The sequence below is a fragment of the Zootoca vivipara genome, chromosome 4 (genome assembly GCF_965207765.1).
Source record: "Zootoca vivipara chromosome 4, rZooViv2.hap1.1, whole genome shotgun sequence".
NCBI lineage: Eukaryota > Metazoa > Chordata > Lepidosauria > Squamata > Lacertidae > Zootoca > Zootoca vivipara.
Genome location: NC_142587.1, coordinates 29,816,134 through 29,837,228, shown reverse-complemented (window position 1 = coordinate 29,837,228; position 21,095 = coordinate 29,816,134). Strand labels below are relative to the sequence as shown.

General features: G+C 42.3%; 1 protein-coding gene across 1 annotated transcript in view; it reads right to left on the bottom strand.

Annotated features, from left to right (window-relative positions):
• Positions 1 to 2,244: 2,244 nt before the first annotated feature.
• The window catches only part of LONRF2 (LON peptidase N-terminal domain and ring finger 2), a 39,828-nt gene continuing 20,977 nt past the window's right edge, over positions 2,245 to 21,095 (bottom strand). The window contains exons 2-12 of the mRNA XM_035114934.3: positions 20,528 to 20,646; positions 20,239 to 20,361; positions 19,165 to 19,326; positions 18,440 to 18,662; positions 16,169 to 16,268; positions 14,836 to 14,950; positions 13,145 to 13,266; positions 12,654 to 12,812; positions 11,325 to 11,487; positions 8,007 to 8,156; positions 2,245 to 5,987 (exon numbers count right to left, since the gene is read on the bottom strand). Of these exons, the coding sequence (XP_034970825.3) occupies positions 5,829 to 5,987; positions 8,007 to 8,156; positions 11,325 to 11,487; positions 12,654 to 12,812; positions 13,145 to 13,266; positions 14,836 to 14,950; positions 16,169 to 16,268; positions 18,440 to 18,662; positions 19,165 to 19,326; positions 20,239 to 20,361; positions 20,528 to 20,646 (1,595 nt within the window). The 3' untranslated portion in view covers positions 2,245 to 5,828. The remainder of the gene's footprint in view (positions 5,988 to 8,006; positions 8,157 to 11,324; positions 11,488 to 12,653; positions 12,813 to 13,144; positions 13,267 to 14,835; positions 14,951 to 16,168; positions 16,269 to 18,439; positions 18,663 to 19,164; positions 19,327 to 20,238; positions 20,362 to 20,527; positions 20,647 to 21,095) is intronic.

Below are 21,095 nucleotides of genomic sequence, written 5' to 3'. Positions count from 1 at the left end.
AGCAACCTGCTGTGCAAAAAATAAACTTCCTTTAACTAGTCCCCATTTTCAAGCCCTTTGCTGCTTAGTGCAAAGCAGAAGAGGGCAAAGCAAAGCAGCAAGCAGGTGCAGTTGACGCTGCTCTGCCCGACTTCATTCTGCATCCCTCCACGCTGCCCACGATTCTTCTGCCCTGGGGTCAACTCACAAACCCCCAGCTTCTCTTCTGCCTGGAGAGAGGGCTTCATCCAGGAGTCTTTTCCAACGCTCCAAACTGCAGGGCCAGGCGGAGGCTGCTGGCTCAGGCGTTCCGCCCGGACCGACAGGGCACTCCAAGTGCTCGGCGCTGTGGAGCACTTGGCGCGCTCCACGCTTCATCCGCCAGTTCTGGGCGGCGGGGAGGCAGGCCTCCTTGGCCGGGCCAGGTGGAGGCCGCTGGCTTAGGCACTCCACCCGGCCCGGCAGGGCGCTCGGCGCGCTCAGCGCTGCAGCCACCAGTTCCCGGACACAAATGCCAGAGGGAAACAGAGCTTCCCTGTTCCTCCGCGCTGCTGCTGCTGTGGCCACTGTCTCCTCCTCCCGCTTCGGCAGCCCTCGCTGCGGCTTCCCGCTTTGGCGCGCACTGGCCTTGCCAGCAGCCACGTGCGCGCGCGCGCTGCCGTCCCTCCACGCGTTTTCCCGGGCTCAGCCTCGGCAATGGAATTCCCCCCTCTTCGCCCAGCGAACTGCCGGAGCAGCAGCAGCTGTTCCCGTTAACGGGCTGCTCCAAGCTGCTGTCCCCCATTCCGGCCGCAAGCAACAAGCCTCTCTCTCTTTCCTCCTGCCGCTCGTGCCCTTGGTGCTCCGTGCGGCACTGCTGCACACTTTATCGGCGCTGCAGCCGCCGCCGCCGCTTCCAGGCGCCGACCCAACCCAGCAGGCTTCCTCCTCCTGTCGCGGCCGGCGTGCTGGGTCCCGCTAGGTGGCTGGGGCACGCGGAAGTATGGCTTATTTTCGGGGTATGTCTAATAGTTCTCAAATGCTTAAAAACCCTGCCATGGCTTACTTTATGACTACGTATTAAAAAGGGGGAAACACGGTATTTCAGTTCTGAACCAACCATGGGTTTCATTCTTACATTGCACATACACACATTTTCAGTAGGCACAAACAGGATGACGATTAGGGGAAGGAACCTGTTGTTAAATCACAGCTGTAAATGCCTAGGATTCAGCAGTCATGGGAATTCTGGCTGCTTATGCTACAAAAAGGAGCATTTTCTCAAAACTGCATGTATAAAACATCCATCCCACAGTGTGTTCCTGCAAATGGTTCGTTCTGAGAACACTAGATAAGTGCTTGTGTATGTGCCAGTTTGGTATAAGCACAAAATTCAGGAAGTTAAGCATTAAATAGGCAAATATTTCCAGCCTTTGTTTCTGCCTGCCTGCAGTTGATGTCTTCAGATGTTGCAACGGGTACCGTAAGCATCAGCCTGGCTAGGCAAAAAAGTTGTAGCTGAAATGTTATCCAGGGATTTTACTGCTACCGTAGTTTGTGTGAGCAAAAATCAGTTGAGACATTGGTGAAAACTGGCATTTGGTGCTTAAAAGGAAGGGGAGAATATTATAAGAGCAGAGCTGTAATTAACATCCCATAAGAGTCAAAACCGTAAAGCTGCAAAACCACTGTACAAGGCACAGTTACAGAACTATTAGGCCTCCTCAGTTAAGTTGTCATGTGGAGAAGTTCCTGGACTTCAGTGACGTGACACATAAGCTACATGTGTCAGCGCTTAGAGAAGACTTTAATCTGCAAATGCGGATTAACACTAAATACTCAAAAAGCTTCAGGAGAATTCAAACAACATGCAGGTTATTGAACATGCGGAACGGCCTTTAATGACTTCTTGTTATGCACAAACCAGATATGGAGTGGTCTGAAACAAAACTTTGGTTAATAAAATATGTCAGCTTTATAACCCATGGTTTGAAGATGGCGTTTTTTAAAGAAACCAATCGTTTTGTTTCAAACTGTAATCTGGGCCATGCATAACAAAAGGATTTTTTAAAAATTGAAAACTGAATGCTAGTCTCCCAGCCACAGAGGTGGTGGAAAGTGTGTGTGCATTCGAACCCAGGGCTTTGCTTGGGCTCTCTGTGTAGCACTAAACCACCTACAGTACTAGCATTTCCTAAAATGCATAACTTGAGCTATTGGTTCTCTCAATAAGGAATACAATAGAACAGTTGACTCCTGATAAAAAATTAGTAAAAGGACAGGTGACACTTTTGAACAGAATTTATTTATTCCAAATATCACATAAATACATTTCCCCATGAATATTCCAAATATACATGAAATGAACATTGCAGCAATTTTTTATTTTAAAAAAGGGGTTTGGCTTTTGTTTCATATAACAAGAAGTGCCAAACATAGTTGTAACACATAGCTGTCTTTCATTTTCTTTTTAACCAAGTACAAAAATGCGATTAATAATTTATATTTGTACATATATACACATACACACACACACACACACACACACACACACACACACACACACATGTAGACATACAAACATTTCTTCAACCAACTTCAAAACAGATAAGGATTTTGTTTCAAGTTTTATCTACATAAAATACGTTTTCTTTTAAAACAAAAAACAAAAACTGGTCACAAGCTCCAGGGTCTGGTTTTTGTGGGTGCTTTGTTGATACAATCATTCCAGAGCTGCAAAATTAAGGCGCTACCAAACACCAGGCCTTCAGTATGACACTGTATGACTTACGCATACAGCTTTCTGAACACCCTCTGCAATTGATTCTCTTTGAAATTAACTATAGCAACAAGCCAAAGGAGCAGAAATCTGCTGATTATCAGCTCACTGGAGTCACAAAGCAATCTCAGTGACTGAAAAGAAAGGAGATTTCGAAAAGCAGCAGATAAAAGGCCACAATAGCAAAGAACTGGTATGATCCGTGAATTTTTTTTTTTTAAGATTTAATTTCACTTACAAAATCTAATTTTTTTTTATTCGGAAGCCTTACACAGCAGGCTTATGATGGACAACAGGTTTTTGCATGTTTGTTTAGAGGAGAGAAAGGAATGCCTTCTCTTCCTTATCATAATCAATAAACATGTCTGGAACATTTTTCTGCAAAGCTTTTCGGACCATAGATACCCTAAGCCCCACTTCTCTTAGGCTGCCAGACCGATCAGCCTAAGAGAAATAATAATAAAAACATTTTCAACATTTTTGGCTTTCATCATGTTTTTCAGTTAATGCGTCTGCTCACTTGACAGACGTTGATTATTAAAAGAGCAGACAACCTGACCTTTAATTTCAAGGGCTAAGTGTACCATGTTGAATTCTGCCAGAAAAGTCCTCCAACCAAAACAAAACACCAAATAAGAATATCAGCAGTACTGTAGAGAACAGAATTTAAACATGGAAAGTGCTGAAACAGTAAATCAGCAGAACAAAATAAGTTTCCTGTTTATGCTCAACTGCCGTGTAACTTCAGCTATTAACAGAAAACGAGACGAGGAAAAATATATGAAACAACTTTTAAGCAAGCACAAAGGTACTGTGAAAAATCATGAAGATCGTCCAAGTTCCCTGCCAAAAATTAATGAGGGCACGTTTTGAAGGGTTTTTCGTTTGGTTTGGTATCCTTGGAAGCTTCTAACGTTCAGGGGGTTTACAGGAAGACGGATGTGTTTCGGAGAGTATGATAGCACCCAGGGAGCAGATCGAAAGGAAAATTCACCAAGACCATCCATTCTCTAGCTTAATGCTAGCCCTCTTGAAGGAAATACAAACACAGCTCTGGTAGAAGGTAGCAGAACTTGCAGGAAGGCTATGGTAGAGATTATTAGATCATTGGTTGCAAGTTATGCAGTTTACAATTAAAAGTAGTCACAGGTCATTACTACAAAAGGCGAATTCAAGGTAGAGGCAACTACAGTACATTCAGGGTGTGTGTTGATCAGTTCCTAGGCAACTGCTACTGGCAACCTCTGACTAGATACTTCTGCCAATCATCTAATACCACTCGGACTACAATTACGGTACGGATAATGCAGTCAATCACCTTTTAGATGATATTGCTTCCTGAACTCACTTGCAAGTGTTCACACCTTTGTCAAGAGAACACACTTTGTAATTTAAGGAGGAGGCACTTCTGAAATATTTTGGTATTGCCACTGTTTTCACCTTCCTGTCTTATTTGTACTGTACATGAACCCGTGTCTTCAATTCACACGGCATTCCGAGATTTGAACCGGTGTTATTTATCCCAAGCTGTTAACACAATTGTTTTCTACAATTTGGAGAGTTCAGCAGTTTGCAAGAGTGCTTTTGCAGCTTCACATTCACTGCTAAAGTTTCTTTCCAACAGGCTGACTGACCTTTTTTAAAAAAAAAAAATAAAAAAGGAAATTATTAACAATATGTACTGAGACATCAAAATCCAGCTATATTTACAAAACCAACAACTAATTGAAGGTTAACACCTGGTTTAAGCTTGCATTGAAATTTGCCTTTACAGGTTTCAGTATGTGCCTCCTCTCAAAGTTGTCACCGAGGACCAAGACTCCAAGCACAGACAGTGGTCGGTACATAACGAGTAATAATATTAACGTTTTGGTTTAAAAAAAAAAAAGTGCTAACAAACATTGTTCCAGTATAACAGGTTAGGCTGGCATGGCTGTTGAAAATATAGGTAGGTAGAAACTGGATCTTACCTGTTCTGAGTTATACTTACAGAATGAACATGGAAGGGTAATTTGAAATGGCAATTCTATATCTCAGCGGCCTTTTGAGAGATTACCACAGAACTGCTTGAACCAAATATATATGTACATATGCTAGAAATGCTGGCCATGATCCAGCAATGAAGCTCAGCATGCTCAAGTGGCTCCAACGGCAGCAAAAAAAAGCACCCCGCGCACACAGGGAATTCCATCCGGCATGGGAGGCGGCAGGATCCTCATGCGTACCGATATCTAAGTCACAACCACTGACAACAGGCTATCCATAAGTAACTTTTTTCCATATTGTAACGCGGGTCACCTGAGGTTATTCTTTTTTTTTCTATTTGTAGGAAGTTGGGGGGGGGTTAGGGGAACCCGGCCATCCTATACATATATCGAAACACTATTTCCCATTACACACAGCATGCAAGTTACAAAGAGGGGGGGGGTTGATTTATTATCATCAGCTGCAGTGCTGTTCACCAGCTACTCTTTTGGTCAAACACTGTCTTGCAAGGGGAACGTCCAGGAAAACACATTTTGCTTCACAGACCAATCATTTTGTCAATATGCTACAGACGAAAAGACTGCCCCCTGTTCATTTAACACTTGTCTTGTGCATTCTTCCTCTGGAGGATATTTTTTTGGGGGGGTCTCCCTTCAACTGGAAACCTCTAAGAATTGTTTTTAAAAGTTTCTTTTCAGTTCTTAATCCACTGTTCGTTCCGAGTTCCGCTATGTAGAATTCAAAACTGCGGCTTGGGGCTTCAGGGGCATCTCAGGGCTTGTGACTCAGTTGTCCCACCGTGATAAAATGGACAGTTGGTTGCAAGTAGAGATTCCAAGTTGTTGCCTGCAGCGATCAGCTATGCTGAGATCGTGGCGCAACTTCTAAGAGGCTCAGATTTCTCCAGGACAAGAGGCACAGAATGCTTGGTTAATTACTGGGCAACAACTTGTGTGTGCAAAAAATTAAAACAAAATAAAAAATGGTGAGTGCTTCGATGAGCAGATCAGTTTCACTGAAAAGGAAGAATGTGTCGGTCTCCTGAGAATACTTAGGAGTATTCACAACCATTTGTTTTCAGTGTCTTTTCACAAATGAGGGTGTGTCATCTAGGTCTTTTGCGTGTCACAAATATTAATACGCGCCGTATGGCGATAAGACGATCTTTAAGCGAAGTCATGGCAAGAATGGCCAATTGCGCCCTGTTCTCCAGTGGCAATACTGCCAACAGCCACCAGTACCAAGCTGGACCACTCGGGTTGCTCTGCAAAGGGAACAACAAAACAACACATCTTTAACATGCTTAATATGTATAGAAAAATCTAAACAACAACGCTCTGCACTAAAATGTCTAAATATTTATAGGGTGATCCAAAATACCGCATTCTGCAAAATCCTCAGGCGACCGACAGTGAGAAGAGACCCTCTCTTCCTCTCACCAACCCATCTTGGGGAGAAAACAGTACTATAACACTATAACAGGGAGTCGGCCCGAAACCAAAACAGCACTCTCTTTTCTGAAACTATTTCTATTTCTAGCTTGATCTCTGTGTAAGACAAAATTATACCTGGCTAAAAATAATTGGCACAGAATAGGAACAAACAAACCTATAGTACGACAGTAACCTTTGGTCTGTTGTAATACTGGTTTTGATCATGCCAGTTGAGAGAGAGAGAGAGGGAGAGAGGGAGAGAGGGAGAGAGAGAGAATGTGCATTTGTTTAAAGAGATTGAATGTACATCTAAGTCATCCACTACCATGTTTAGGTTATAAGCCCATGTGAAATCATACAGTTGGCATCCTGAGGCCATCCCATGATCTTTGTTGATGAAATAGGAAGAATAACATTGGGGGAGGTTTTTACTTTAATGAGAATTGCTTCTTCCATTCTGGCTTTAAGCAGTTTTGAGCACTAAAAGCTGAAGTAGGAATAACAGTGATCATTCATGCAAATTTGCTCCTTTCCAAAATTTCCAAAGAGTGTTTTCCACACACACACACCAACCACTCACTATGTGGCCTCTCAAGTGCAATCGTCAAAGGAAGGTCTCTGTAATTGTTTCAATAGAACAGTCCCGTGTAGTGATAAGGCTGTACTTTCACCATGTACTAGCACAAAATGATTGGTTTATAATCTCAGAAAAAGCTAATGCACAAAAACAGACCAAGGAAACAAAGCTAAACTGAAGCACGTACAAAATTTGTCCCAATGTCTCTCTGTTAAAATGAGTTATCAGTCTATGTGAGTCCAAATGTAATAATGACACAAATGAGGATTTAACATCTTAATGGATTCTCCCTGGGGTGGTAATCCCAATGTGCAAGAATTATTGGTGGCAGCAATTTCACTAGATGTTTTTAAAGGTGGTGGTTGTTGTTTTACTCCCAGAAGCAAGTGAGCATAGACCACAGTTTAGTATAGCAGCTAGCTACCAATATATGTTTTAGGGCAAAAGGACAGTCTCCCTCTCTCTCTTTTGAAAAATATAAGGTGGATTACCTGTAACACTTCCCCCAACTTGAACAACAGCATGAATTAGAGCCCTTCCCCCTCTAATTTATCTTTTTTTGGCAGAAAAACAGTTTTGGGAGGAGCTATTTGGAGCAGAGAGAATTAGCAGGTTTTCTCATCCCAACCGTGTGCTGGAACCTTGTAGGGGGAAAAGCAGTCAGGGAGCAATCTGGAAGCGGCAAGGGGTGGGTGGTGTGGGTTAAGCACTCCCCTGCTGTTGTTCCATTCCAAATTTCTTCTTCCCAAAGTTCTTTTCCTTTTTTAAAAGGGGGTTGGTTCTAATGCACATCTGCCTAAAATACATACCTAGCCCCTGGTGAAAAAAGCACTGTGCCTGCTCCTATCTTTGACCCGTTCTCAATTTAGTAAATTGAACTTCTTACAAATTTCAGCTCTGAGAATTCTGCTGTTGTTTTAGGGACGGGGTGAGTACGTGTCGGTGTAAAAGGGCATATTTTGTTCTACTCACGCTGCAGTATCATCACTGGGTGTCTATTAGGTTTATGCTCCTAGGGCTGTGGTTTGCATGGACCCTATCCCCATACTGCACATTTCCGGGGCCCCGCTGCTCCACACTTTCAAGCAGCAAGCTTTGGTCTGCAGGATCGGTCTCCAGAAATTTCCCCACCCTTTCAGAGGGAGGGTGAAGGGAACTTCTGGTCCACCCCCCTGCAAAAGTTGACGGAAAGTATCCCCTACTCCGTGCTCTTGGACATTCTGATCCACGAACATCTCTTCGAATGGAGACTTGTGGTATGTATAGTACTTACCTGTGGCTCAGGTTCCTTCCCTGGCATGGACCCAAAGTGGTTCAGAATTTGCGCTTTCATGTTGTCTTTAAGAGAAGTAAACCAGGCGACAGCTTGATCATAGACTGAATCATGAAGGCGGACAAGTTCTTCATACTCTGCCCCTTCAACCTGCACAATGCACAAAAAGGGATTCAAAGTCACGTTTCTCTCATTTGCAGCGTGACAAAAACAAAGGCAGATAATATGAATTAGGGTTTATCTACACTTACCTTTCCGGGGCACAATCCGTGCTTTAAAGCTCTGTGTCCGAGTGCCCGCCTTTTTTTTTTGCTTCAGAACTTTCCCCGCAAAAACCCACTCTTTAAAGCTGAATCAGAGCAAAAGGCAATCCAGGGGAAATCTGAATAGCCATTCAGCTTTAAAGAGAAGGTTTTAACTGGTAAATATCTTTGGGGGGGGGGACACAATCAGACACAGACCAGGAAAGTGTGGACCCGTGTCTGGAAAAAAAACAGAGCAAGGGGTACGTGTGGTTAAGGCCTTAAAGTGCCACCTAAACAGTTAAGCCACTTTCATAATGACTTGGGGCAGGGGCACGGTAACTTAATTTCTGTGTTAAAAATGAGCACTGGGACGGTGTAGCCTAGAGAAGGTGTATTCCCTGAAAGCTCCACTCAGACCCGTTCTGTCCCCATAGCGTGTAGTAGAAACTGCAGTAAGTTTGTGTAAAAAACCCACCAACATTTGCTTTGCAATCACAAGGGCCACAAACTTTCTCCTTCAAAAGTGAAACAGAGATCCTTTGGGTGGTAAAGGTGTTCACCTCATTGGTGGTTTTTTATATTAACTGTTTTAGAGAACTTTTCGTTTGAATGTTGAATGTGTAAGTGTATGTCTAGAGACAAAGGATAAAACGAACACCATCAGATAAGTGTTTAATGCTAATTGTATTTGTTTAAAAACCAAAATAAATTGTTTTTTTAAAACAATTTAAAACATAGGTTACAAATATATATGTATATTTTAAATGTTAGACAGGAACTCTTTCTATACTTTTTGAGAAGCCAGCTAAAACATTTTAATTCAGCAAACCTATCCAGACACAGATCATTATTATGTATGCATGTTTTTAAAATGTTGGTTTTTATCTGTGTATTATTGATCACCTTATATTAACTGATGTGTGTAGATATTTCATTAAGGGTATATATTTCTCCTAAATGAATGAAACATTAAAAACAAAAAATTAAGCCGTACCATACTCCAACAATAACAGTAAAAAATATTCCAAATCAGATGATTAAAATCAATGCAATAAAATGCTTCTGCAACACGCCCCCCCCCCAAATAGATTAACAGCAAACCACTCAACACAGTACAATAAACTAAATACAATTCAAAAACCATTGTAACGGAAGCATGACACCTTATAGAAGCAGTGATACAGAAAAGGCTTTCTGACTGAAACAAGTGGCTCCTCCACAGTTATTCAAGGAAGAACGTTATTCCCCAAGGCCTGCTGGCATGGGAAAGCTATTTCTTTGTACTGGAAACTTGTGGCAGCCACCTAAAAAGTCAAAACTTCCACCTCTACCACTGAGCAGAAGGGCGTAACTTTCTATCTCCCCTCACAGATCCTTAAACTCAGTGACTGCTTCCAACAGCGCAATGGATTTGACAGCAGCGAGCTCTCCCATAGCCTTCATGCATTTGGGTGCTATTCTTAAGGCGGATCAAACATCCTTGACTCAATGTGGCTTCTGCATTAAGAGGATTTCATTGTATTTAAAAGGGACAGTCATCCACAAGGACAACCTTCTTAGGGGAAGGATGGAAAGTAAAGAGCAGAGAGTTCAACAAAGTGCATGAAGCACAAGAGTACAATTTTACACACATTTGCTTCACGTGGAAACTTCTCAAGCCACTGTTTTATGGAGAGGCTTTTGTCCAGACATTCCCATGGGCATCAAAATGCCACCCTTGATACAAAAGAAGGTTCTGCCTTATTTTGAGGTAGTGGAATGTGCGAACTAAAAAGTGGAATTCTACTGGATTCTGGGAGGGACCAACACTTTGTCACCTCAAGCATTTCCAAAGCTTGGTGTTCTCATGGTTTAGTGCTGCATTAGTACCCTTCTGATACAGTGAATAATGTGTGTATGTGCTTTCAATTATTTACACAATCGTGATGCAGATTAGTAACCTCTGGTCTGATAAACTTCCAATCCTCCTTTTGAAGGATGGAAAGATGGCAATCAACTTAGCAAGTGATTATATATATGCACGCTGTTTGAGATGCCACTTGCTAAACAGTCATCTGTATTCTCCCTGATGTCCATGACTGATGTGGAGGATGGGAGTTAAGTCTCTTTGCAGAGTGGATATTAGGCAAATAAACTGGTAAAAGACCCTTATGAGATGAGTTGTAATTTGAGTATTTTTGAACAAATGATGTTTTCTGCTGCCAACTCTGGCTCTGCATGTAATAAGAGATCTATTTCCCATATTCTGTCCAAAACTCAACACAGTAGCTCAAGTTATTTTAACCTTCAAGATCAGAAAGATATCCTATTCTCTATGCCTTCATCTGTTTCTTCCATCTGAGAACAACTTTATGCTGCACTGCTGGAGAAACCAGTTGCAGAAATTAACAGGATTAAAAGCCAGTGACCAAAGCATGCTTGAGCAATGTGTGATCCGATATAGAGCTTTCTAATGCCTTATCATCAATCTAAAGCAGAATACCACTGAGTCCTATTTAAGAGGCATGATACAAATTACAGGCAGATTAGATATGCCAGTTCTAACATTTGTCCACTAAATACTCCTAGCAGTACCTATAACCACCAATTTTAGTGAAATTCCCATTTCTCATGTGCTTGTTTCCCCAAACTGCTGCTGCTATAAACTCGTGTTTTCTCACTTGATATATTTTTTCTGGCTGTGCAGGGCATGTACAATTAGGAATGCTACACAATAAACATCTCCAGGAAAATGCTTCCAGTCATTGTGAAGCTTGGTATGATGCTGTCTCTTCAAAAAACTTTTTGAGCATAGTGTTTTGATTCCTAATGTTAGTGGACCAATATGCAGAGCAGGGGAGAGGAAGGAAGCTGCTTAAGCTACTGGGGAAAGAAGGTTCTATGGTTGGTAGAGAAGGAGAAAAAGGCAAGGGATGAAGAGAGGTTAGTATTAAGAGGTAGGGGATGGGGTTGTCTGATGGGACAAAAAGAAAAAGAAAAAACCAACATAATTTATTTTGCAGTTGATTAAATAAAAGGATGCATATTTGGAAGGCAAGTGTAGAAAAAAGCCTCACAAAACTATACAAGTTACCTTTTTATCTTCCATGTATTCAATGTTTGCAGTATTATACCCGTCTCTCTGACCATGGCTCAAGACCCTGAAGCGCCGGACACCAACTGTGTCAACAACTGAACGTCCGTCAGGGAAAAACTTCACATCCCTGATCTCTAACATGCAGCCGTAATCAGCAAACCTGAAGGGACAAAGAGAGCCATATTAGTCCTGTGTATTAAGTATACCTAAAAATTCTAAGCATACTTAAGGAATGTGTCTCACTGATTCAATATGGAATCATCAATTCCATGCATAAGCATGTCTAGAATCAAGCTGTAAAAGGTTCTTGCAGAAATTGTGCATATACATGATCAGAGAGATGCAACGCATGTGGAACTAGGTTGCCTATTCTGTGACTGATGAAAGGCTGCAACATTGGTGTTAGAGGAATGCAGGAACTACAGTTCAGATGGCTGGATTTTCTTAGTACTTTGCAACTCCCCGTGAGATTATTGAGGGAGAATAGTTAGGAGTTCTTTAACTCTTTAGATTAAGGTGTGTATGTGCTGTAGGATTTGCCGCCTGCTTGAATGGTTGTTTTGTCATCTGAGTCAGCATGTAATATACACAAGTCACTTTCAACACATGTAATAAAACAATCTTTCTTTATTCCTTTTGGGTGAGAACTTCTTGTCGGCACAAGGTTAAGGATAAACACATATTCATAACGAACACACATCGTAACTCTAGCCATAGATCCTTAAAAGTTCTTGGCAGTGTGTGTATGAATACACCTGAGCGCTGGACACACAGGTGGGTTCAGACACACACACTCCATAATACCAGAACCTCTTTTAGGAATATTTAATAATAATAATAATAATAATAATAATACATTTTTATTTATACCCTGCCCTCCCCAGTCAAAACCGGGCTCAGGGCGGCTAACACCAATAAAATTACAATAAGACATAAAAGAAAAGAAAACAATTAATTAAAATACAGATTAAAATACAATATTAAAATTTAAAATGCAGCCTCATTTTAAGTAGCCCATAAATCCAAGCCATGAGGGAGGAAAACACGGGGGTCAGACTGAATCCAACCCAAAGGCCAGGCGGAACAGCTCTGTCTTGCAGGCCCTGCGGAAAGATGACAAATCCCGCAGGGCCCTGGTCTCCTGTGAAAGAGCGTTCCACCAAGTCGGGGCCAGTACTGAAAAGGCCCTGGCCCTAGTCGAGACCAATCTAGCCACCTTATGGCTCGGAATCTCCAGAATGTTGTTATTTGTGGACCTTAAGGTCCTCCGCGGGGCATACCAGGAGAGGCGGTATTTGCAAGTCTGCTTCCAAATCCTTTGCTTACCCTTTCAGTTCATCAGCTAAGCACATTCCAAATTGCTTGGTGCCAGTTTCCATACATCTTCTTATCATTAACCGATAGCGGGGTTCAAAGATGTGAAGAGGGCAGGGAATGGTAGGGAATGCCATGGTGCACACGAAGATGGGGACATCTTTATTCAAGCTGCAAGAGAACCAAGAGTCATATTAAATCAGCACATGCAGCTGAAAGCTATTTTCTGAAACCTTGCCATGAAATAAGCTTGGCTGTGTTGACATTATTATTCCCCATTTCCTAGCCCTTTCTTCTATCAGTGACACACCCACATGCAACATTAATTGACAGCTTTAAAATCAACTGGAGCAGGCTTGCACTCCATGTTCGTTCTTGGCTTACTGCTCGTGGCATGATTGGAGGAAATAAATCATGAGCCAGCACAGTCTCCAAGGCACACATCGTAACGGGATTCTTTCCTTTGCCCCTGCCCGCCTTTCTTTTGTAGGAAGGCTGCTTACTTTGACAATTCCTTCATTTCTTCTTCGTAAACTTTCTTCCTTTCAGACAACTCTTCTGGCAAGTAACGAACTATTAATTCTTCAGTAAGGATGGTCTTCTTGTAAGTTCGGCCGGCCAAAAACTAAAAATGAAAGCATTCAAGAACTCAGTAACAAAGCTGGCTTAGGGGCAGAATCTAGTGATGAAGTTAGTGTGGGTAGCCAAACCCTTCCATACTTTAAAAGCATTGGGGGGGGGAGGGGGCTGCAGGTGTTGTTGGATGGCAACTCCTACAATGCTGACAGGAGCCTGACTTCCAACATCATCTGTAGGGCCCAGGCTCTGCCATCCTTGCCTTAAAGTCTGAAGAGAAGAAGAAAGGGTGTGTGCAAAATACACGAAGATAGAACAATCCTGTATAGTGCAGTGAAGGGTTAACCCTGGTTTTCAACAGCCAGGACAGATACCTGGAATAGCAAAACAGTAGAAGGGGAAGCCACTCATTACTGCATCTGCAGAAGATGCCATAAAAAGAAAGAAAGAATAGGACCTATTCTATCATTTTGGTAAAGCCGTACTGCAAAGAAATTTCAAATTGCTTTCCTTTTTTTGTAGTCAAAAACGACCTTGGAGGAAATAATTCGTGTTTAACTACTGCTATACAGTATATTCATATCTTGCTAGCCAAGCTTCTTTGAGATGTCCAGCTATAAAATGAGGTTCACATTAACAGGTAGGGAGCCTGCCAAGAGAGGAGGGTTGTTGCTGTTTTGCTCCTCTACTAATCCCTCCCATGTTTCCTGGCTCTGTGGGTAACGGCTGGAGCCAGGAAGAGTCCAGCTCAGACATAGCAGGACTGTGGCAGGTCCCTGCAGGCTCAGTGTTCATGAAGCCAGTTCCAGAAATATTTGACACCTTCTCTCGAATTGGGTGTGTGGATCTCTCAGGAGGTCCACAATAGCCCAATCCCTTCAGCAGTGTCTGGGCTGAAGTGTGTGTACATGAGCTTCCTCCTTTCCCTTTGCTCTCACACCAAATGAAAAACCTTGTTGTTCCCCCAAGAGGAAAGCCTTCCGGACCCTGCAATAACTTTTGGGGGAAAGCGTGTAGCTTGATCTCCTTTGGCCTCCAAATCCGCACTGGGAACTTAGGCTGAAGGGGACCACGTAAGAAACACCTTGCTTCCTTTCAGCCTAACTTCTATTCACAGCTGTTTAGAACCACACCACTTTATAGAGTTGGAAGGGACCTCAAGGATCATCTAGTCCAACCCATTGCAATGCAGAAATGTTTTGCAAAACATGGAGCTCAAACCTACAACCCAGAGATTAAGAGTCCCACACTCTTTGCATTACTTTGCATTTTATGATGATGCTTTAAAAACGTTGCGAGCCACCTTGATTCCCAAACTTGGGAGAAAAAGGATATAAATATATTAAATAAATATAAATAAAACTGATTTGAGCTGTGCAACTCTTGAGCATGCATAGCCTTGTGTCATGCTGCAATTTTGAGTGGAGGGTATTTCACCCACACCCAAAAGTTTTCCTGTATACCCTGAGGGCCTTTATCATGGGAACACACTTACTTTTGCATCACCATTTCCTTATTTTGCAAGCCAGTGCGCCCACAAACACACACACACGCCTGGTTTGCTAACAGTAAGCTATTACCCATTTAAGGAGCCCATGGAAGATAGTGGAATACTTACTTCAGACAGCTTTTCTTTACAAAGCGGACAGTATGGATTATGGTCCAGGCAACGTTCAAGGCATTTGAGGCAGAAGGTATGTCCACAGGGAGTAGCAACAGGTTCGTAGAATAACCTGAACAATGGTGACATTGAAAAAACAACTGGTTACTCCACACTTCCATTCAAAGTGCAACTCCAGATTTTTCACGTGCGTCAATACAGGCATATGTGATTTCACGAGGTACAAATAACAGCTCCCCAGTGTTAAGATACTCAGATATATAAGGTAGATACCAAATTGCTCCTTAAACCAGGCTTGCAGTTGCCAAAACAGAAATTCTAGTTGCCATTTTGGGGCCAGGCGGCTCAAAAGTCGTATTTTGGGTTCCTGAAATTCATTCTGACTTTGCAGATAAAATATAATCGATAGAATTCTACAGGATGTGGTATTAGTGTGCGAAAACAGTCAAGATCCAAGGACCCCCAGGCATGCATCTCCAGATGGTGGAGAAGTCAAGCACCATCCTGGCACCTGGGCATCTTCACTTGGTCGCAAGTGGCCAATGGCCAGGTGCAAAGCGCACCTGGCACCTGCCAAATTTTGAACGCTGCTGCTCCCAAAAAATGTCAGTGGCAGTAACTCACTCTCTGGTACATTCAACTGTACGACTTTTGACGAGGCAAGTAATTTCGTAAGCTATATGACTGTTGTGTTGATTTGCTGAAGATATGGGGGCATTAGCATGAGGACTGCCGATCCTCTCCATTCAGGGCTTGCAAGGCCCTTTCAGACGAGTTAGACCCAACCTGCCTGTCACCCGATTTCATAGGACGTTCCTTTGGCACCACACTTTGTTGTGCTGCTTTCGGCAGGGGCTGAATACACTCAGGAGTTCCGGGTAACTTCCAAGTATACCTGATCCTTGCCAAAATTAGCACAGCAGGGCAAGGTGCCAGATACGAGCAGCACCCAAAGGTAAATCCCCTGTCGCAACAGGAGAACCTGCAGCACACTCCAGACGGATCCTTTATCTTTGGCACCGCTCTGAATTTGGCACCTTACACCGGCATGCTGCTTTCAGCGGGTATAGGATGCACTTGGGAGCTCTGGTTTTTTATGGCATCGGGTGACTGGCAAGTCGGCCATCCTGCCAATGTGGCCTGTGGAGGGTTGACCCCTTTCAGATCCAGCCCTCCAGCTGATGAGTGGTTCCTCACCTCGGTGGGTAGATAGATCGATATGAATTAAATAGCTTAGTGAACATAAGACAGGGTCTTTCCCTCTTTCCTCCCCCTTTAAAATGCCACACAATATTTTCCAAACAACATTTAGTCCATTTCTTGCTAATACCTCATGCAAAGGGAACACTCAAAATCAGATGCATCCACAAGGCTTGCGGGTATCGCTGTTAAGGGAAGAGAGTTGGGATTTTCGCAAGAAGCATCTCCATCTTAAAGAGAGAGAGAGAGGAAACACACACACATTGAAAATCAGCAAGATTTACTGAAGGGCCCTATTATTAAGTTTAATTTTAATTGTTCAAGGTCATCCTAGATTAAGAGCTTGTTCACTAACTAAACCAACAATTCACAAAGAGTTTGCTGGAGTACTGAATTTAGAGTATTATAAAGAAGGGCAGGCTAAAGTATGTATTGGAAAGAGCACAGCGTAAAGCACCCATTTTCCTATCAGAAAAATCATGTGCTTACATCATTTGGAATTGCTATCTCCAGCTCCGGAGGAACAGATAATGAATTAATTTTTCACATCTGAAATTACTGAAAAAGCGAATGAAAGCTGCTGCAGAACAAAACCAATGAAGTTGGGTAACTTGCTGAATCGGATGAAGTAAACTCCAGTCCATGAAAGCTTATGTTACAACTAATGTGTTCATCTTTAATATGCCACAAGTTCATCGTTTTTGCTGAAAAAAAACAATACTGTAAACTAGGAGTTGCATCAAAACTGCTCTCCAGAGAAGGAACACAGTTCTGGCCGCAAAATTTTGCATGTTGCCCACTTTATTGTTTATTGTATATGACCTTGGTGGTTAGGAGTGAAACTCTCTCTTCAAAGAGTTGTATCTGGCATTTTCTTTAAACAAATTTCAGCAAATGTTGATGGCACACTCTTTACACTGGCTTCTGAGATGCGCAATTTTACAACCGACCTTATTTGTGCGATTGGACTTTGTCTTAAAATTGTTTCCAACATTGGGCTGTAATTGTTATAAGCTGCCCTTGGGGCCTTTAGGGTGAACGAACAATGAATTAAAATTCTATTTCGACTAATAAAGTTTTTTTTTAAAAAAAAAGAATCCTACAAATTTATCACCAAGTATCAAATTAAACTCAAAAGCTTTAGCACAGGCATAGGCAAACTCTGCCCTCCAGATGTTTTGGGACTACAACTCCCATCATCCCTAGCTAACAGGAACAGTGGTCTGGGTTGATGGGAATTGTAGTCTCAAAACATGGGGAGGGTCGAGTTTTCCTGCCCCTGCTGTGGCACATCATGCCAATAGGGTTGCCAGACTCAATAGTGGACAGGACTTCTGTGCCTTTAATTGCCCTGCTCTCTTATGAGTCTGGAAACCTTAAAGAGAAACCAGCAGACCCTTTGTTTAATTTCCAAGCAAAGGGTTTGCTGGTTTCTCTTTAAGGTTTCCAGACTCAAAAGAGAGCAGGGCAATTAAAGGCACAGAAGTCCTGTCCTCTATTGAGTCTGGCAACCCTACATGTCATCCCACAGACGTTGCCAACCTGGTACCTGTGGATAATGCCCCAATCCCCCAAATTCTTTAAAACAAACAAACATCTTCTTACATTTTAAGACCCTGAGATATGAGATGAGATGTAGCAACAGCACTGTTCTCATTTTTCTGTGAAAAATTAGCCAGCTCTCCCCATTTCAGTGTTTCGCTTTGAGCCACACCCTAAGCTGAGAAAAATTCCTGTAGACACCCGAGTGTGAGAGAGGGAGAGATGAACATGTGTTGTGTGTGAGGTGTGTGTGTGTGTGTGTGAAACAGGGAGGCATGTGCCCATGACCTGTATGTGGGTGGCAATTGTGTACATGTGCATGAGAAAGGGGTGTGTGTTGTGGCCTCCTGCTGCATTTCTTATGGTTCTGGAGAAAGCTCTCTTTTATTTGACAACAACAGTATCCTTGCATGTGTGTGCAAGAGAAAAATCAGTATTGTGTGATTTTCAGAAACAGGCTCAGCAGGACATGGATGACTTCCAAAAATTGTCTGGGGCAGGAAGGGGCAGAGAAGAAAATTCTTTTACTCTCTTTAATTATGCCACACCCCCACAGCAGCTATGTGTCATTGTGCCACATCTCCATGGCGCGTGTGAATGGTGCCCACAGCACTTTCTCAAAATTCAAAACTTGCCTGCTGGTCCGAAAAAATGGTTAGTGATCCTTTTTCTACAGCAAGAGCATTCTCTTATTACATTAAACAGTGTAGATATTACAAACTTTTGAACTTACACTACTCATAGCAGAAATTGTCCAGATGCTCTTAATGAAATATAACCTACCAACCACAGAAGCAGAGTAGTGCGAATTTCCTTACAAAGCAAGGAAAAGGAGAGATCCTCATTCACAAAAACACACCTTTTCTAGGAATTTTGATAGGGACGCCCAAGCTCTGTAAATCCCCATCACTAGAAAACTTTCTTTTTAAGCTTGCGCCAGGCAGACTGGAGAGGACCGTTCCCAAAGTTTTTTTGTTGTCTTCAAAAGAGAAGTCCAGTATATGATGAGAAACAGAAGACTCGGTACTTCGATATGCATCCGTCTCTTGGGACAGGTTTTTAGTTAGCTTCAAGGTGGCCTCCTGAAACAGATACAACAATAGCATCCTCAATTCAGGAACAGTTTCATAGACCACTGTTGCATGACCTTTACAACTGCTGCTTATAAAGCATCTCCTACCCCAGTTACATAAAAATGGACTAAGTGGACAATTATCCAAGTCAGTGGAACAGTGGCTCATGCAGGGCTCTATTTGCATAATTACTGGAACAGACGAGCTCTGGCTTGTATCTCAAGACTGCAAGTCTCCCTGGTATGCTTTAAATGGGACTCCTCAAATTTGCAAAACTTTACAGTTTCACTTCATTTTCTTCCCTTTAGCAAAACACTTCCTTTGTGAGCAACCATGTTAACTGACTTTACTGATCTAGGACCAAAGCTGAGAAACCTCTGTACACTATGCTCCAATGTGCCGGTGTAATCACTTTGCTGGTGTATTCTAAACCTCACTAAATAGTCAGATAGGGAGGTGATATTCTGATCCCCAACTTTTATTTTTGAAGCATACGTGTTGTAAGCCTTACCTTTGAGGTCTCTGCAGTTGACCCATCTTCTCCAGAAGACTGTGTGTTTATGCTACTTAGAAACACAGGTTTCAACCTTGTATACGAGGTCCGATTACAAAAAGGTGTTGTTAGATTATCGTGCACATTTTCAAATGCTGGGAAAAACATCTCACACATTATCTAAACAAAGAAAAAAAGGGGGGGAGATACAAGTTTTGAAATGCTGTTGCAGTTACCTGGGTTAGAGAGGTCTTGGGGCTGAAACAATCTCACCCTATTCTCAGGACTTTAATAGAATCACAGAATTGTAGAGCTGGAAGGGACCCCAAAGGTCACCAGGTCCAACCCTCTGCAATGCAGGATTCTCTGTTAAAGCATCCATGAGAGTTGGCATCCAAACTCGGCTTTAAAAACCTCCAAGGAAGGAGAGTGCCCAACCTTCCAAGGGAGACCATTCCACTGTCGAACAGCTCTTACTGTCAGAAAGTTTTTCCTGGTGTTTAGTTGGAATCTTCTTTCTTTAAACGAGTAAGAAACCCAGCTTGCAAATCACTTCTGGTTAGCAGTGCTGGTGCTGTGCCCACTGCCAATGCTAATCAGACTGCACATAGTTTTATCTGGTAAAGTGAATGATTAGAGGTCTTTGACAGAACAGTATAATACACTAGAAATGAAGGAACTATAGGAAAGGGGGGGCTATAGAGATCAGCTGCAAAGCTGCAGCAGTAGTGGCATATGCGAGACCTTCACTGGTTGGTAAGCTAGTTGGAAGACATCCACAGGTTAGATACGGTTTCAAAGGCTATTAGCTGCAAACCACTGTCTTCATGATTATTTTAAGCAGTGGGCAAATCCACAAGCCACAGTAGCTATTGTTTCATTGGAATGATCAAGCTACTTGAGCTATAAATCCCTCTGCTAATTATCATGAGCTGATTAACATGGCAGTGAGAACCTCACCCATGACTAGCACACAATCTCACTTTTAACATCAGAACTGTGCATCAGAAGCCTTTAGCAAAACACAAAACGCACACGTGCATATATTATTCCCTGCACTGACCACATGCAAAGTTGGTACAGTTATCCTACCTTCTGGGCTTCCATTTTCATTGAGCTCCACTCGGGATTTAAGGCAACACAATAAAGAAATTCCTTCAATGCTTCTTCAATCCTTCCTAATCCAGAAAGAGCTTGTGCTTTCACATAATGACCCTGTGTGAACATAACATACAGAAAAACCTCAATGTATCTCAGTTTCAAAAAAAAAATGTGGGAAGCAGTAGTGTTTCTTACATGTGTTTCGTTATTTCCTATTTGCTACCCGTAGGCAAACAAAAACTTTTGCCACCTCCCCCATAGCAGCTTATGAACCTTGTACCTTAGGCCAATGGGGTTTATTTCGGCAGAGTGCCTCTGCATCATAAAGAGCTTGTTGATAATTCTTCATAGCTGTACAAAGTTCTGCCCGCTGTGCTATTAACGAACATTTACAGGAAGCTGAAATACAAGCAGCAGACAAGAGAAAATGTAAGGGAAACTTTTGCCTAGCATTAATAAATCTTGCTAGTTTTACACAGGCACAAGCAAAACATAATCAGTTCCTACAAACTATACACATACACACACACACACACACATACTGTGTATATATATATATATATATATATATATATATATATATATATATATATATACACACACAAAAAACCCACATATAATAATGGCATTTGTGTCTTTTTAAGAATATGATGGTTGAGGCACACATCTCTGCTAAAAGGCTGCATATATAAAGCATTGTATTTTTAGAGCTACCTAGGCAGGCAGCTTTCAAAAGGGGTATATGTGGCAAGTTCGAGATCAGTGTGACATCAGGTTGTGTAAGGATTATAAAACATGAGGACACTTTGGCATTCCATTTCACTATGACCCTTGGCTTAGGTTTCTAG